The following is a 17324-nucleotide window of genomic DNA, read 5'->3' on the forward strand; positions in this document are numbered from 1 at the left end:
TACCTTTTCCCTTCTCTACCAATCCTGAGCTTGGTCCTGAGTTTGGGCAAGTTTTTCTGTACTTCACTTTTCTCACCTATAATGTAGGAAAATGGCAAGAGTACCACCTCAAAGGGTTGCTGGAAGTACTAAATGATATAAAATGCTGAGAACAGTGCTTGGCTGGTATGTGGTAAATGGTATTGTTGTCACCATTATTATCATCATCATGACCAGATTAAGTCCAAAGGTTGTGGTATGGGCTTCAGTCTCCATCACATCTGAATGTTTCCAAATGCACGGTTACTTCAAAGAGATCTGATTCCCAGCTCTCGCTTTGTGCTCCATACTCAGCTCCACTGCAGGGACCCATCAGAAGCTCACCATCTCAGTCTGGTTGTTCAGACAGGAACCACAGCAGTTCTTACTGAACAAAAGCTCTGACACTGCAGACAAGTGCCCACGCACATCACTTGCACACACACAGCCCGGGTTTGTTTCCCACTTTTCTAGATTTTTGTGGACATCTTCAAACAATGAGGGCTTCCTGTGTCTGCTGACATCCACTTTTGCACTTGCTAAGATGTGAGGAAGCAGCTAATCCCACCCTCTTGGCCTAGATGGAGCAGATCTTTGAATTTCTATTCTCTGCCTCCTTGAGTCTGGGAAGGGCCAGCTGCCAGTTACAGGTTTCTCAATTGAGAGGCTCACACCAAAGACTGGGATCCAGAAGCTGGGTTTGTCTGTGGTTTTTCTCTAGGTGGAAAAATCACCAGGTGCGAAAAAATTGTTTGTAAATCATCGCAAAGTTAAAAAGAAAAAAAAAGGAAGTTGCAGTGTGACATGCAGAGGATTCTACTGGAAGGAAGGAAGGAAGGGAGGGAGGGAGGGAGGGAGGGAGGGAGGGAGGGAGGGAGGGGAGAGGAGGGGAGGGGAGGGGAAAGAGAATAGGAGGTGGGGAGGAAGTGGTACAGAAGAGCATTAGCCATGGGATGGAGGAGACAATGGCTGCCAGTACTAAGACCTGAGGAGTGGTGCTGACCCATACACTCTGAAAAATAAAGATCTCTCAGAGAGTAAAAAGGAATTCCATTAAATTTTCTTTAAACATTTCTATACTGGTGGTTGGGGGTAGTAGGCATACATTATTTATTATTTAAAAAGAGAAAAAAAATGACTAAATGAAATGTCATGCTAAAGCACAGATGGCAGCTGGACACAGTGGCCTGGAGAAGCCACAATCCTCTCACCTCGAGCTCCACACTTGCTGTGTAATCTCATCAGCACCTACTGCACGCCTGGCATGGAGTGGGTGCTAGGACAGCTATATCCTCCCCACAGCAGCCCACAGGAGGTGTATAGTTCCCATTTCCAGACAAGGAGGATGAGGAGGGCCTGCCCCTAGTGGAACTGCTATGTACCAGGCATGAAATGGGTGCTTCTGCTGCACTGTCTGGCTTGGCCCTCACCACAGCCCCAGGGCCGAGGTCATCATCCCCTCTCACACAGAGGTTGCTTAAAGTGTCAAGGGCAAACATCTGGCTCATGGGATGTGGGGTAGCTGAATTCCAAGACAAGATCAATTCTACAGGACCTGTTCCCCTGCTCAGTACATGCTCTGAGGTCCAGGACACTTATCCACATCAGACTCCTAGCACAGTGCCTTGCACAATGGGCATTTGCAACAAGTGTGTGGAATAAATGAGTAAATTCACAGGCAACTATATGGACATAACACTTCTTCCTAGCTTCTTGTGGAGATAATCCTGACACTTGATGAGTGTTTAAGAAATGCTTGGTGAATTAATATGTGAATAAAACACAACCGCATATTAATGTTAGAATAGCTGAAGGCAACAACAAACATCACTGCCTGAACAAAGACATGTGGTTGCTGCAGAACTCTCTAATGGGTGAAACCCACAAAGCAAGAATCCTGGAACCATGAAGGATTCCTATGTCACTGAATATTCAGAAAATAGGTACAGATTTTAGTACAAAAAGAGTGTTAAATCTTTCCTTAAAGTTGTGCATAATGTCCCTTTATAAGAAAGTAACCTTCTATGTGTAAGGATAAAACTCTCACAAACTGTTGGCAGAAGTATTTAATTTGGTTGGTATTTATTACAATTTTTAATTTGTAAACACTTTACTTAATAATTCTATTTCTAGGAATTTATCCTAAACTTTGTTTCAAACTCGAAGACATTCTTTCTACCCATGAAAGCAGTTAATAATAACTCACTAAATAAATCCCTGAAGATACTGGCTCTATAAAGGATTCCAGCTTTCCTGAACAACTCCCTTGCACTTGGTGCTTTTCCCAAACTACAAATCTGATTTAGGAACTCCAGTACTATTTTTAGTGAGTTCTAGTAGCAATTAGCAGCTAGCTGTCAGCTTCCTGTGCCTAATTCTCTTTGAGGAAACTAGCAAAGCTGGGAGCTTTCTGGGAAAAAGAGGAACAAATATTATGCAGAGAAATCATACAGGTTTTTATAATCAACTTGATTCTGAACTCACGAATTTAAGCAACAACCAGAAACTGACAGCAATGTGTGCTGGCCTGCTCGAGGAGGGTGGAGTCTCAGATCCCATGATGAAAGTTGGCTCTCAGCCCAACAAGGCTGGCTTGGCTGGTTTCTGCAGGTTTCCTCTGTGTATTCTCTCCTATTGAGCACACCCTGTCTCCATGCTCAGGAACCAGTTTTCACTAAATTCACTCAGTGTCACATAGCATGGGTACCTCCTTGGAAATCAAAAGTCTGTTTGCCATCCACTTGGCTCCTTGGGTTTCTACTCACCTCTGTGACCACAGAACACTTTGAGACAGATAAGCTAAAAATAAAAAGTCAACAACTGACAGCAAATCAAACACATACTGAATAAGCTGCAGAAAAATGTGTATAAAGAAAAGTCAATACAAGATGAGAATAATCTGCTAAAGATAAAATTGCCTCTTATCTTTTCCAGGTGATTAAAAAAACAGGTTTCTGAAAATTTATTAATAACTAGAAAAAAGTGATAAAAATTATAAATAAATTACATGGCTGCTAAATGTGTCTTTCAGCCAGCTGCTTTAGATCATGTTCGAACATGTATACAAAATTAAAATGAAGGTCAGAGGTCCAATTGGAACCTGCAAGCTCATACCACTCAGTCAACACTGGCCAAGAGGTCCGGCATGAGGATGAGGGTCCAGTCCACAAGGGGTCTAGCACAAGTGGTGGCCACCTCCAGACCAGACTTTGAATAAACCAAGTTTACGCCTTGGTTCGATCATAGGTGAGAAGGCTAAAGTGACCTCTTAAAAAGCAAACTTCCCTTTGGGTGGAAGCAACCCAAATGTACATCAACAGATGAATGAATAAACAAAATGTGGTATATACATAAAATGGAATATTATTCAGCCTTAAAAAGAAAGACAATTCTGACACATGCTACAGCATGGATGCACCTTAAGGACATTATGCCAAGTAAAACCAGCCAGACACAAAAGGACAAATACTGCATGATTCCACTCATGTGAGGCCCCTAGAGTAGTCAGATTCATAGACACAGAGTAGCATGGTGGTTACCAAAGGCTGAGGTGGGGATAAGGAGGTAGTATCTAATGGGTACTATCATTAGTACTAAGTGGGTATTAAAAGTACTAACTTCCAGTTGGGGAAATCAAACAGTTCTGGAGGAGGGTGGTGATGGTTACAAGCAATGTGAATTGCTTACAAATTGTTAAAATGGTATATTTTACATTATACATATTTTACCACAATAATACAAAAGAAAAGAGAACTCACCTTTGAAGTTGCCAATATACAGGCCAGGCAGGATCTAGGGAAGAGACACAGACCAGATGTGAGTGTTAGGGACCTAAAACTGACAGTGTTTTGCGTATAGAGGCTGAACCGTCAGCAGAGTAGCTGGAGCACAGCTCAGGCTTGTCACCTGCCACATCCACTCCCAGCACCTCCCTAGATGGACAGCACGCACAAGTGAGCATCCCTGTCTCCAGGCTCTTGCCTTCCCATGGCCAATAGTAAGCCTGCCCAAATTACCTACTGATGGTTGCATGTTGGTGCCCATTGACTTGTGGAACTTGAAAGACCAGGATTCTCCATGACTCCTCCTTTTACATACACCCTCCACCACCCTCTACACCTGCTGTACATGCAAGGCTTCTCTCACAACTCTAGCAAACCTGCCCTCTGCTGTCTGAGGACTTTGTGCATGCTGCTCCCACTGTTAGGCAGCTATGTCTCATGCCCAAAGGAGGCCTGTCCTGAGCCCCAAGTCTGGAGTAGACCCTTGCTTCAGTGCCCACAGTCTGCTGTGCTCCCCTTGTAGTGATGCTGTCACAGGGGCACTACAAGGTGAAGGTCTGTGCCCGCTGCTGGGCTGGAAAACTTTATGGGCAGCAAACACATCCTGTCACTCACAGCTGCACACCCAACTCCTGGCTCAGGGCTTGGCCCATGATTATCATTCAACAAAAAATTGCTAAATGAATGAATGGACTGTCTAAACGGGCAAGTTAATTAAGAACATACATTTGCTCCTAAACATCTACTTCCCTAAGACAGTGTTTTCAAACCAAACTATCCACCAGAATCTGTTAAAAATTCAAATTTCTGGACAAGCCCCCACCCCCAGCCCCCAAATAAAATGGTTCAGTAGATCTGAGATGAGAACAGGTACTGTATTTTTCACACTTTGCAAAATACGAAACCAGAAACTCATTCTTGTCTTGCCAATACTTTGTATGGAAACTCTAAAGTCCAATTAGGGACACTGCTGCAGAAGCTAGAGCACCAGACAGATTTCCCAGTGCACACAGCACACAGGTCTTGATGACACTTCCCTACAGACCCCCAGTGCCCAGGCAACACCCTCATGTAACAATACTACCCTGTACCCGGCTCTGCTCCACACTCCCTCTTTTTTGCCCACTTCTACTAAGAGATCTGAAAGTAGCACCCAGTGACGCTCTTCAGGGCATGGATTTCATTGAGCATCTTTGCCTTGCTAAAAACTGATGGCACATGCACAAACCACTGTAGAGCCTGACCTGCTCTATACAAAGCAGCCACATTTGGGTTCTCTTGTTGAGACCACATACCCTGATGTAGGCCTTTGAATCCAGAAAAAATACAAAAATGCACTTGAGCTTCACAGACCATCAGGCAAGTCACCAATTAGCAAAGTCCTACCCAGCCCTGAAAGCAGCAGCCCCACCAGTACTCCACTGACCAGTTGGAGGTTACTGACAGGAGGCTCCTCCCTCCTCTGGACTCCACTTATGCCTCACTTAGCACTTCCTTCTACGTACTCAATTACACCCCCCCCCCACACACACACATCCCACACACACACATTTATTTGCTTCTCTCGAAACTTTAGTGCAGTTCCTGTGTTCAGCTTCTTCAGCTCTCCCCTCTGACTTACTGCAACAGCTTCCTAGACATCTCCCTACCTCTGGACTTGACAACTCCAAAGATTCCTCAACCTACCTCCAAGGTGCAAAGCTCATCATGTGGTTATTTCAGATTAAAATCTTCTTAGGGCTCCAAGTAGCTATCAGGATGACACCTACATATGACACCTCAGCAAATGAGACCTGCAAGGACCAAGGTTGCTATGTCTACAGCCTCTGCCCTATGCTTAGCACCTTCACCCATCTTCCCCTCATCCAAGGCAGACACAGGCCAGGCCCCCCAACCCAGCATCCAGGTTTTATGGGAAACAACCCAATTTTCAAACACTGTCAACTACATTAAGAAAAACAATCTTAAACATTGCGATAGATAAGTAAAACACAAATGCAGGCTGACTATAGCCCACAACAGTCTAATTTACCTGCTGCCTGCACATGTTTTGTCTAAACTCAAATGGTTTCCCCTAGATTGGTGAGTACTCAAGTAAATGTTTTTTCAATGAACAAATAAACAAGTGAATAGGGTGGGAGGAGTCAAAGCAAGGAAAGGAGAGATATGAAAACAATGGTGAATGAAACCCGTGAGATGAAATTGTGTCCCTTTCTGCCCTGGCTGGTTTCTCTTTGGGGTCAGTGAACCAGGCTGGGGCACTGGGGCTGGGCTGAGGAAAGCAGCACCCTGAGGGATGCCAGGGCAAGAGCTGGCAAAGGCAGAGATCTGAGCTTACTAAAATCAAGAAGCCCACTTACTAAAGTCATTTAAGATGCACATTCTGTATTCAGTTAAAATATTTTTAAGTAATATAAGGAGACAACAGAGTATGTCAGTAAACTTTTAACTCAATTTTCCAGACTAGAAGAGTAAGCTAGAGTTTCAAGGGCTGGAAATAAAAAGCAAATTGCTCAATCTCAGTTTCTGCAGTTTCTGCCACATAAAATTACAAAACAAGATCAAGGACGGCTGGAGGACCATTGGCAGGGAGAAAAATTCAATTTTTGTTTTCTAGAGGAATAAAAGCCCATAAATATTTAAATTTCTATACCAAACTTAAAACTGTAATTCAAACTTAAAAATAAAAAAAATTTGCCCTAACCGGTTTGGCTCAGTGGCTAGAGCGTCAGCCTGCGGACTGAAGGGTCCCAGGTTCGATTCCGGTCAAGGGCATGTACCTTGGTTGCAGGCACATCCCCAGTAGGGGGTGTGCAGGAGGCAGCTGATGATGTTTCTCTCTCATCGATGTTTCTTTTTTTTTTTAAATATATTTTATTGATTTTTACAGAGAGGAAGGGAGAGAGACAGAGAGTCAGAAACACCGATGAAAGAGAAACACCGATCAGCCGCCTCCTGCACATCTCCCACTGGGGATGTGCCCGCAACCCAGGCACATGCCTTTCACCGGAATCGAACCTGGGACCCTTCAGTCCGCAGGCCGACGCTCTATCCACTGAGCCAAACCGGTTTCGGCTCATCGATGTTTCTAACTCTCTATCCCTCTCCCTTCCTCTCTGCAAAAAAAATCAATAAAATATAATTTAAAAAAAATAAAATAAAAATAAAAAAATTTGACCCTATTTCCCCAATATTATTGTTACTAATAATATCTAAGTTCAAAAAAGGAGACAATAAAGTGAAACAAAATAATTTTCCAGCAGACAGATGCTTGTAGAGGAGTCCAGGGAAGAGGTGAGAATTCACCAGGGACAGCATGGACAGTGAACTCACACCTGGTAGAAAGTAAGGACAGATTAAGGAGAGAAGTTAGTAAATGCAATTTGGGAATATTCTATGACTCTAAAAGAATAAGTACAGAATTGGTCCTAATCACCTTTGGGCCTTGGAAATAACTGTTCCTTCCCTCTGCCAAGGATATTCTTTCCCTGTTGTTCACCTAGGTGGTTCCTTGTTACTTAGGTCTCCCATGAGATGACAGCTCCTAGGGAGGTCTTTCCTGACCACCTAACTCCCTAACACCTCTACCATATCACCCTGTTTTATTTTCTTCATCGCATTTATCAAGACCTAAAATTATTTTATTTGTTTATTTTTCTGACTGACCTTGAAGCAGGGTCTTGTGCCCTGCTGTGTCCCAAAAGCCTGCCACTGAGTCTGGCACATGAAGAGATAATCACTGAAGGAAGATGCTGGCACTGCTGGTCAAAAGATACTTATTTTTGTTAAAGGACTGTCTGGAGATAGGTAATGAAAGGTAGACTCCTTCTGCAGTAATACTTTGAGACCATGCTAAAAATTTTCCATGGTTGATGGCTCCTCTTGATCAATATTGTTCACATCCACACCTTACTAATACTGGTCATACAGAAATGCATAAAATCAAATCCTTAGCTGCAAGAAAGATTTTAAACACAAAAGGATACTATTTCTAAGGCAGGAAATATTCTGAGATTACTTTTTAAACATTTCTTAGTATTTCAGGATGCCATGGAATCTAAGACCACCACCCAAACAGATATAAGGGAGAAAATTCCTGATCAAGCAGTAGTACAAGGTAATGGGGGTGGAGGAAGGCTTATAATTCTCCCTAGGTCAGAAAGGACTTTCTGAGTTTTAAAGCCACGGGTGAGGGGGAGAACACTGGGGGATTCCTGAAGGGTTAAATGTCACAGACTTTCTTAATGCCATTTGGCTAAGAAGTTAACCAGTTTGCACTTACAAAAGAAAGAATCTGAGAATACTCTTGCGTGCACTTACATGCCGTAAGCATCTGTTCCTTCAATATGAAATGAATCCGTAATGCTGAAAAGAGAAAATATGCAGGGAGTAGTGTTGAGAGGATAGAGAGACCACCAACACAGTGCCATCTGTCCATCAGCCCCACAGACACATCTGTACAGGTGCCACTCACAGTACATTTGCCTCCCACAGAGGGAGTCATCTCTGTAAGTTGCTTCAGACCAACTTGGATGGTACATTTATTTCCCACAGGGTCTAACACAGTGCCTGGACAATAGCAGGTGTTCAATAACATAATTTGATGACTGGGCAAATGGACAACTGAATAGATTATGAAGGAAGTAAAGTCAGGTGCCATCATGTGGAAACTGCAGCATCTAACAGCACAAAGATGTCTGACCTTCTAGCTCAGGGGTGGGCAAACTTTTTGACTCAAGGGCCACAATGGGTTCTTAAACTGGACCGGAGGGCCGGAACAAAAGCATGGATGGAGTGTTTGTGTGAACTAATATAAATTCAAAGTAAACATCATTACATAAAAGGGTACGGTCTTTTTTTTTTTTTTAGTTTTATTCATTTCAAACAGGCCAGATCCGGCCTGCGGGCTGTAGTTTGCCCACGGCTGTTCTAGCTTCTTCCCATACTACACAGTGCTTCTTTATCTCTTAGGCCCTCTTCGGCCTTTAAGAATGATTGGGTTCCAGATAACACAGACGTCAGGAGATTCTGAGTGAAGAACCCTAAGTCAGTGGTTCTCAATGAGGGATGATTTTGCCCTCCAGGGGACATCTAGCAGTAATGCTTGGACACATTTTTGGTTGTGACATGGGAAGAGGGGATTACTGGCATCTAGTGGGTGGAGACCAGGGATAGTGCTAAACCTCCCACATAGTACACAAGACAGTCCTCACAACAAAGAATGCTACAGCTCAAACTCAATACTGCAGAGGCGGAGAAACCCTTGTCTCTGCCTTGGGGGCATATCCCCTGAGTTCTTTCCCCTTGAACTACACTCCTTCAGCAACTATACTCCCCGTATCATCCTAAGGAGAAAAGAGCTATGCTACCACAGGTGTCGACCATATCCAAGGCAGATGCCATCACTACTGTAACTACTGATGCGCCAAATCCAAGTGCAGATTTGCACTTTACAGCTTGTAAAAATGTCTTCTAATCAATTCTCATTCGCTTCTCTCAAGAATCTGGGCAGAAACTTGGGGAAGTATCATTAAACTCATCTTAGAGCAAATAGGAGACTAGATAAGCTACCCATCATCCCTATGAATCGAGGGAATAGAGAAACCAAAGCTCAGAAACATTCACAGTAAAAAAGAAGGAACTCTTACCATTTGCAACAGCAATGGACCTGGAGAGCATCATGCTAAGCGAAATAAGCCAGTCAGAGAAAGATAAATATCATATTATCTCACTCATTTGTGGAATATAATGAACAACACAAACTAATGAACCAAAATAGAGCCAGAGGAGAAAAAATATACTAGAATATAATAGAAGTAATCCTGTTATTTGCAGATTTTTAATATTTCCTACAACTTTTGTGATATACTATGTTAGTACAGTTTTGGTAATATTATTATACTTATAATCCTTTTATTCTTGAAATATTGTTTATTGTATGTAATATTATTTTATGTAAGATCATTTTTCTTGAATAATTGGTGGTTATTGCATGTAACATTATCATATTTAAAATTTTTCTTGAGATATTAATGTTTATTGCATATAACATTGTTATATTTAAAATCGTTTTTCTTTAAATAAAAAAAAAGAAAAGAAACATTCAGTGACTTGTTCAAGATTGCAGCATGAAGCAGCAGAGTGAGAGACACTCTAAGTCAGGCTTTCTGGTAGCTTGTCCCTCTTTCTTTTACAATAGTGGGCTTCTCATCTAAAAGTGATGCACTCGCCGAAACCGGTTTGGCTCAGTGGATAGAGCGTCGGCCTGCGGACTGAAAGGTCCCAGGTTCGATTCCAGTCAGGGGCATGTACCTGGGTTGCGGGCACATCCCCAGTGGGAGATGTGCAGGAGGCAGCTGATCGATGTTTCTCTCTCATCGATGTTTCTAACTATCTATCTCTCTCCCTTCCTCTCTGTAAAAAATCAATAAAATATATTTAAAAAAAAAAGTGATGCACTAATTGAAGTGTTTGCCTCCTATTATCATAAGCAAGTTTCCCATGAAATACTAGGACAACATCCCTTTTCACCCAGAAGGTTGCTTTTAGAGGACACAGAGCAGAGTGGGAGGAAGGAAGAGGCTACCAGACTGGGCAGCTGGGTGCTGGATGAACTGTCTTTTAAGCCAGAAGATGCTCTCAGATCCTACCCTAGGATGATAACATATTAGCCCACTTCTAGGTCATTAGTTCAGGTTGATCAAGATAAAAACATACATTTAGAGCCGAATTTGGGCCGGTTTCTCCAATATAATGCTGGCTAGAAAAAATGGGTATTTGTTTTTGATGGGGTATTACATTACTACTTAAGACTAATAAGATGATAATGAGATAGTCATTTTCTTTATAGGTCCTCCCCAAAAGATTTGGGGGTTTAGACACTTGAGAGAACTTTGAGGCAATTAGGAGTTTGAGAAGGCTCCACAGAAACATGATATTTGCATGCAATCGCATTCAGTTTCACTCCAATCCTCACAGAGACATTTACTAGTCCCTTGGTCGGCAAACTGAGGCTCGCGAGCCACATTCGGCTCTTTGGCCCCTTGAGTGTGGCTCTTCCTAAGCCTTAGGAGTGCCCTAATTAAGTTAATAACAATGTACCTACCTATATAATTTAAATTTAAAAAATTTGGCTCTCAAAAGAAATTTCAATCGTTTTACTGTTGATATTTGGCTCTGTTGACTAATGAGTTTGCCGACCACTGTACTAGTCTGACCCTTTTAGCAGCACAGAGAGGCACTCTGTGTTATGGCTATGAACCTGATCATCTGGCTTAGAGTCCAGGCTCTGCCACTCACCAGATGGGTAACTTTGGGCTGGTCACTTAAACTCTGTACCTCATCTGTAAAACAGGAATACAAATAACAGTACCTACTATACAGGGCTGTGGTGAGGATCAGAGGTAAAGTCTCAAGACTTGCCCCGGCATACAATAAGCTCATTAGTGATTATAAATTGACCAGTTCAGAGAATCTATTTGGGAATTGCACAAAAGAGAATGAAACGATAGTTTTAGTTGCCTCCCTTTCCCTCCTTTTGCTTTATCAATGTCAAACACGAAGAAAGAGAGGAGGTGGCTTTCCTATTTTGCAATTAATTTGGAACTCTGGGTAGCTTTCTCAAGTTATTTTTTAGCATCTTTAGAATGTATTTGGGCTGAACTGGCACCCCAGGTCAAAGGAAAGGCTTCTCCTATCTTTAAAATCAGTGGGAACTGGGTTCCAAACTCAGTCCTGCCACTTCCTAGCATTTGGTAGGACCTTAATCATGCTACTTCATCTCTCCAATCTGTACAAGTCTCCATTTCCAATCTGTACAAAAAGGAAAAGACAGGCTGACCTCCTAGGGCTGTAGTGAGGCTTAGATTTTACAAACTGCAGGCACATAATATGAGGCTCAAAAAAATAAGAGATCACAATTGCTGTGTTCTCTTTTCTGTATTTCCTCATCGTCTTCAATTGGCCAGAACAAAGAAGCCTTTTTCCCTTACACTCTCTGTGTAACACACTGTATACACCCAACTGAGATGGGCATGGTGCTCTCCCAGAGACTGGAACATATGGATAAGATCCTCCCTGGGGGCATGAAATATCAGTAAAAATGCCAAGCAGTCAGAATGGAATCTGCATTGTTTAGTTCATAAGTTTTCTTTGGTCAAGGATGATTAACTTGACAGATTGGAAAGAAATCTTGTCCCAGTAACCTCAGGACACACGTACTGTAGATTACGTTTTCAGTTTGAAGGGCATTATACATTACTCATAAAAGTGCTTAGAAAAGCATTTCTATGGTTAGCACCTTATAATAATTCCACTGATCCTGCAAATCAACCTTTATTTTTTCTTTTATAGATAGGGAAAATATGAAGCCTAATTCCAAGTCATACAATAAGACATGAACAAACTCTAGTTAAGGCTTTTAATTTCTGGCTTCCGGCAACCTACTTTGCCACTAACTAACCTTGTAACTTTGAGTAATACATTCTGATCTCAGCTTAAACATCTCTACCCCAGCAGGATCCTTGGCCTGGCCTGAATGACACTTCAAGCCTTCTCTCATCACATCTACTTACCCCATGCTCCTGAAATTGCCCATCTTATCCTGGAGCTTGTATTCCTTCCCACCCTGTTTTTATGCGGGCCTTCTCTCTCTCTTTCTCTCTCTTTCTCTCTCTCTCTCTCTCTCTCTCTCTCACACACACACACACACACACACACACACCCATGTTGTGTAATACAGTAATACATACACACCCATGGCTGAGTACTTAAAATGAGATGTGATTTAAATATAAAATATACACTAGACTTTGAAGACGTAGTCCATAAAACTGTAAACCATTCTATAAATAATTTTATATATTGGATACATGTTGAAATGACAAAATTCTGAATATATTTCATTTGAATAAAATAGATTACTAACTTTAATTTAGCCTGTTTCTGTTTACTTTTTTAATGTGGCTACTAAAAAATCTAGATTAAATACTTGGCTCACATATTTCTATTGGGCAATCGCTGGTCTATACTGAAGGTTCTGTCTGTATCATTACCATCACACTTTCACCCCACCTGCTCCACTAGCACAGCACCTGACTATAATAGCAAGTACACAATAAATATTTGTTGAATTAAGGATGTTTCTAAATCTGTCTGTATGTTTCGCCATCTCTACATTGGAGATAGTGGTTCTATTTACAACACAAGATGGTTAGGATAATAACACCATCAAGAAATCTATTACTTTCTTTGAAGGGTAAATTTATGATATGACATTTTACTGAAAAGCCTTAAGTTAATTTTGAACCCTTGGGCAATCATTTGTATTTTGAAATATGTTCTTTGAGTTATAATATAAATGTAATAAATGAAATGCTAAAAGAGCTGGAAAGTAAGCAATTTAAGTGGGAAAAAGTGTTGAAAGAACCAAAGGAAAGCCGAGGTATGACCAGTTAATGGGAAAGCAGACAGGGCCCAAAACTTATGCAAGCGGCTTTACTGTTGTTTTGTGTTAATTTAATAAACAGAAGACTCACGGTGCTGATGGATTCCAGTACTAATGGGGACACAGTGCAAGTGGTTATCCAAAAGCCAAATAGTCTGTTTCCAAATTTGATCACTACCCCACCATCTACTCCCCCAACCCCCAACAAAAACACCCACACACAATGAATACAATTCTGGTTCCCAAAAAACCCTCAGGTATGCAAGCCCAAAACACAGTAAGTAGTTCTTTCATCAACTGGATCTGCAGAACACAAGAAACAATGTGGGCAGGCGGAGAGCTAAGAAGGTACACAGGACTACTTCTACTGTAAGTCTCCTTCCCCACCTTGTCCCCTAACACTCCCTACCCCACCCTTGACACTCCAGCTAAAGGAACCAGGTCACTGCTGACCCCAGTATGGAGACAAATCAAAAAAGAAAGCCACAATGTTACATCCACCGAACGTGAGTGCTGAGTGTATGTGGAGAAGTGAGTGGGATTCGAGGGGGGAAGAGAAGCAGACCAGAAGCTACTCTCGGATCCAGGACCATCTCACAGATCTGTGAACTTGTCTTTGTTGAGGGCTTTTAAAAATGTTTTGTAAATCTTTCCTTTAAGCCACCAGTACCAGATCACAGAACTTTTACCATGAATACATACACCCCAGGCAACTCGCAGCTGAAGAGCTGGTACCACTCCTGCCACCTCCTACCAGTGGCAGGAACGGTACAAAACTAGCCCACAGCCTGGGAAGAAAGGCGGGCAGGCGGCGGCGGCGGAGCAGGAGGAGCGCTGCACGGCTGTCTAGCGGGCACGCCCGCGCAGCCCGCGGCCCACGGGCGGGCCGGGTCGCAGCAGCACCGACCCAGGCCCCTCCGCGGAGCCCGTGCTCCCACCCGCCGCCCCGCCCCACGTGCGGTGTTTGAAGCACCTGAGGACTCGGGCCTGTCAGTTCTCGGTCCACAGGGCTTGTCTGTGCACACGACAAATACACAAAATCTGCGGAGAGAAGGTTAGAGACTGGAAGACAACCGATCTCCCGGTTTACTGCCGACACCCTGACGACGCCTCCGGAGCCGGCTGTGAGAGGGAGGGGGGCCGCAGCGCCGAGCTCGGCGGCGGGGGAGGGGCAGCGGAACGGCGACCGGCACCGCGAAGGGTGCGCAGGCCGTCTCCCCGGAGGCGGTAGGCTGGGCGGGGGTGGCGCGCCGGAAGCGGGGCCCACAGGGGCGCCCCCAAACCAGAGAGCCCGGCGCCGCCTGGGGCACCGCCCCCCACCCCCCTCCGCGGGAGGCACGTGGGGAGCCCAGCGCTCCCGCCGGAGGGAGGCTGAGAGGTGGAGGCGAAACCTGCCCAAATGAGAGACAGACACGTTACCTTGTTCATCCCATTCCCCATGGCGGCCGAATGCGCGCTCCGGCACCCGCTCCGACACCGGGCTCTGAGGGCGCAGGCTCCCTAGTGGCGGGGCCGGGAGGCCGAGGAGCAGGTGGGGCGGGAGGGAGGAGGCGCTGGGGAGGAATTTCGTGCACTGACTATAAACAACAACAACGGGAATCTGGGGCGTCCGGAGGCGCGGCCGGCTCCCGACGCGGCCGGGCCCTGGGGTTTTCCGCTCGTCCGACGCGGACTTCTCGGCACGGCCGGGCAGAGCGGCGGCGTCCCAGCCGGGAACTGGTGCCGCTCAGCCCGTCCGCCCCGAGGGAGGCCCTCGCCCCCTCCCCGCCGGCTCCCTGGGACTTGTAGTCGGGCTCCGGCGTCCGGCGGGGGAGGGGCGCGGACGGCAGGCTCCGACGGGCGGCGGACTCCAGGGGGGCAGCGGCGTTTCCCGAGCCGGCGGGCGGGGCGGGGGCGGGGGTCGCGCAGGCGCGCCCCACCCAGCCGAGCGTCACGGGCCGCCGCGGGAGGGCAGAGTCACCCAGACTTCCGCCAGCCTCTTCCCTGGGACCCCTCGCGGGGCGGGGGCGGGGCTGTTCCGAGCAGCTGCCCCGCCGGACGGGCTCGGTGAATCAGGTGCTCATCACCGCGCGGCCGACCTAGCCGGCTGGGGATTTCTGTGGCCCGCCCCCACCCACGGGGACCGAGAAGGCGCACCCGTTGAGGAAAGGTGGGCTCGGTTACTCATCTCCGGAAAGACCCTACCTCCCTATGGGGCGAGGAGATGGCCGGCCGGATCTCTGACCTCAGGCCGCGGCTCTGTACATCTAGGGTGTCCCCGTCTGTACCAAAGTTGTTTTGAATATTCGGTCACCCTCACTAAACTTTAACTTCTTCCCTGGGGACAGAATCCTTGAGATAGGGGTTTCTCAGTTCCATTTCTGTATGCTCGTCAATGCCTTGGGCACACTAGGTGCTTAATAAATACTTGCTAAATGAACACAGGCACCAGCCTGATAGGGCTGAGCTCACCCCATGACCTCATTTCATCTCTCCTCCTTGCTCACCAGTTACAGCCTCATGGGCTTTCTGGGGGCTCCGCAAACCTACCAGGACGGATCAGCACTCGGGCCTTTGTGTGGGCTATGCTCTCTACCCAGACATCTCAATCTTAAGCTCTTGGCCTGTCACCAACTGTCACCTCAAAGAGGCTTTTCCTGACCATCCAATCTACTAGGAAAGTAGATACTCCAGTCACTACCATATTAATCCTGTAGTGCAGTGGTTCTCAACCTTCCCAATGCCGCGACCCTTTAATACAGTTCCTCATGTTGTGGTGACCCCCAATTTCATTGTTACAAATTGAACATAATTAAAGCATAGTGATTAATCACAAAAACAATATGTAATTATATATGTGTTTTCCGATGGTCTTAGGCGACCCCTGTGAAAGGGTCATTCGACCCCCAAAGGGGTTGCGACCCACAGGTTGAGAACCGCTGCTGTAGTGTTTTCTTCATACCACTTAACAACGGGACATCATCCTATCGATTGGCTTACGTTTCATCTGTCTCACTAGAAAGCAAACCCCAGAGGAACTGTACCTTGCCAGTATTACTCCTATAGCCAGCTGGCCTGGCACAGCACCTGGCACAGATAGGGGCTTCCGTAAATATTTGTTGAATAAATTAATGAATTTCAGGGGGCTTAGAAAACAGCAGTGAGAAATGCTGAGATTTTGAAAACTTGTGGACTCTATCTTGGCCATTTCTCTCCTTGTGTGTCACATCTTCTGTGAAACCAAACGTCCACATGTAGGAAGCCACCACTCAGAATGCACCCAAATTGTTTACTTTAGGTAGGATGGGACCCAGATCAGGCGTCACACTTCCTGCCCCTTGTTTCTGAGTGTTCCTTTCCTACCACCTTCACTTCCTCTTCTCCCTCCTGTCTCCCCGTCATCTGGGCAGCCCACCTCTTACTCCTCTGCTCCTCACCATAATTATTTTTACTGGCTTCCTTCTTGTAGACAACACAGCATGATTAGTGGACTGCCTGGGGAATCCCAAGACCCACCTTTGTTCCTAAATCTCACAGTGATATTAAGCAAGATGATCAACTTGTCTGAACCATTTTCTTCCTCCTCAGTATAAGCATTGGATTATGAATTTTTGAAGGTCCTTTCCAGCAATCAGTGAACTACTTCTATTTCCCTCCATTCTACTTGTCTGTTGTTGCTGCCATAGCCATTTGAACTTTTGAGAACACAACCAGTTCATAAATTGGTACTTGTCTATAAATGACAAAAGCATACCCAATTTTATTTTTTTATCATTCATTTGGAACATGTCCTTTCTCCTACTCAGTTCTTAACAAACTTATTTCTCTAGCTCAGATCATCTACTTAACAGTTTCTCATAGGCTCAGAACCTGCCAGACTATCTTAACAGCCAAAGTTGGCACTCTGGCCTGCATTTAGTTTAGCTCTGTAAGATCCACAAGAAACAGATTCTCCATTTTAATATTCCATATTCTCAATTTTTATTGTTTTTGGTTAAAAGAGGAAAGAGAAGACCGTTAGCATAAGTCAGAAGAGTCAGGTTTTTAATATCTATCTTTTTTTGTGTGACTATCTTCCTGCTTTCTCCTCCATTCTGTTC

General features: G+C 44.8%; 1 protein-coding gene across 6 annotated transcripts in view; it reads right to left on the reverse strand.

Moving 5' to 3' along the window:
• DUSP22 (dual specificity phosphatase 22) overlaps positions 1–15054 on the reverse strand; it is a 56906-nt gene extending 41852 nt beyond the window's left edge. The window contains exons 1-4 of one of the 6 annotated variants that reach the window (XM_023751410.1): positions 14665–15054; positions 8121–8165; positions 3777–3810; positions 2503–2817 (exon numbers count right to left, since the gene is read on the reverse strand). Coding sequence is in view for 3 of the 6 variants with exons in the window: in XM_023751408.1 (XP_023607176.1) it covers positions 3777–3810; positions 8121–8165; positions 12374–12396 (102 nt within the window). In the remaining 3 variants the exon portion in view is untranslated. Of the gene's footprint in view, positions 1–2502; positions 2818–3776; positions 3811–8120; positions 8166–12373; positions 12412–14664 lie in introns of those variants that run through there. The other 5 variants (XM_023751411.1, XM_023751409.1, XM_023751408.1 and 2 more) reach the window with 5 other exon arrangements.
• Between the last annotated feature and the right edge of the window lie 2270 nt (positions 15055–17324).

The sequence above is a fragment of the Myotis lucifugus genome, unplaced genomic scaffold (assembly GCF_000147115.1).
Source record: "Myotis lucifugus unplaced genomic scaffold, Myoluc2.0 scaffold_21, whole genome shotgun sequence".
NCBI classification, from domain to species: domain Eukaryota; kingdom Metazoa; phylum Chordata; class Mammalia; order Chiroptera; family Vespertilionidae; genus Myotis; species Myotis lucifugus.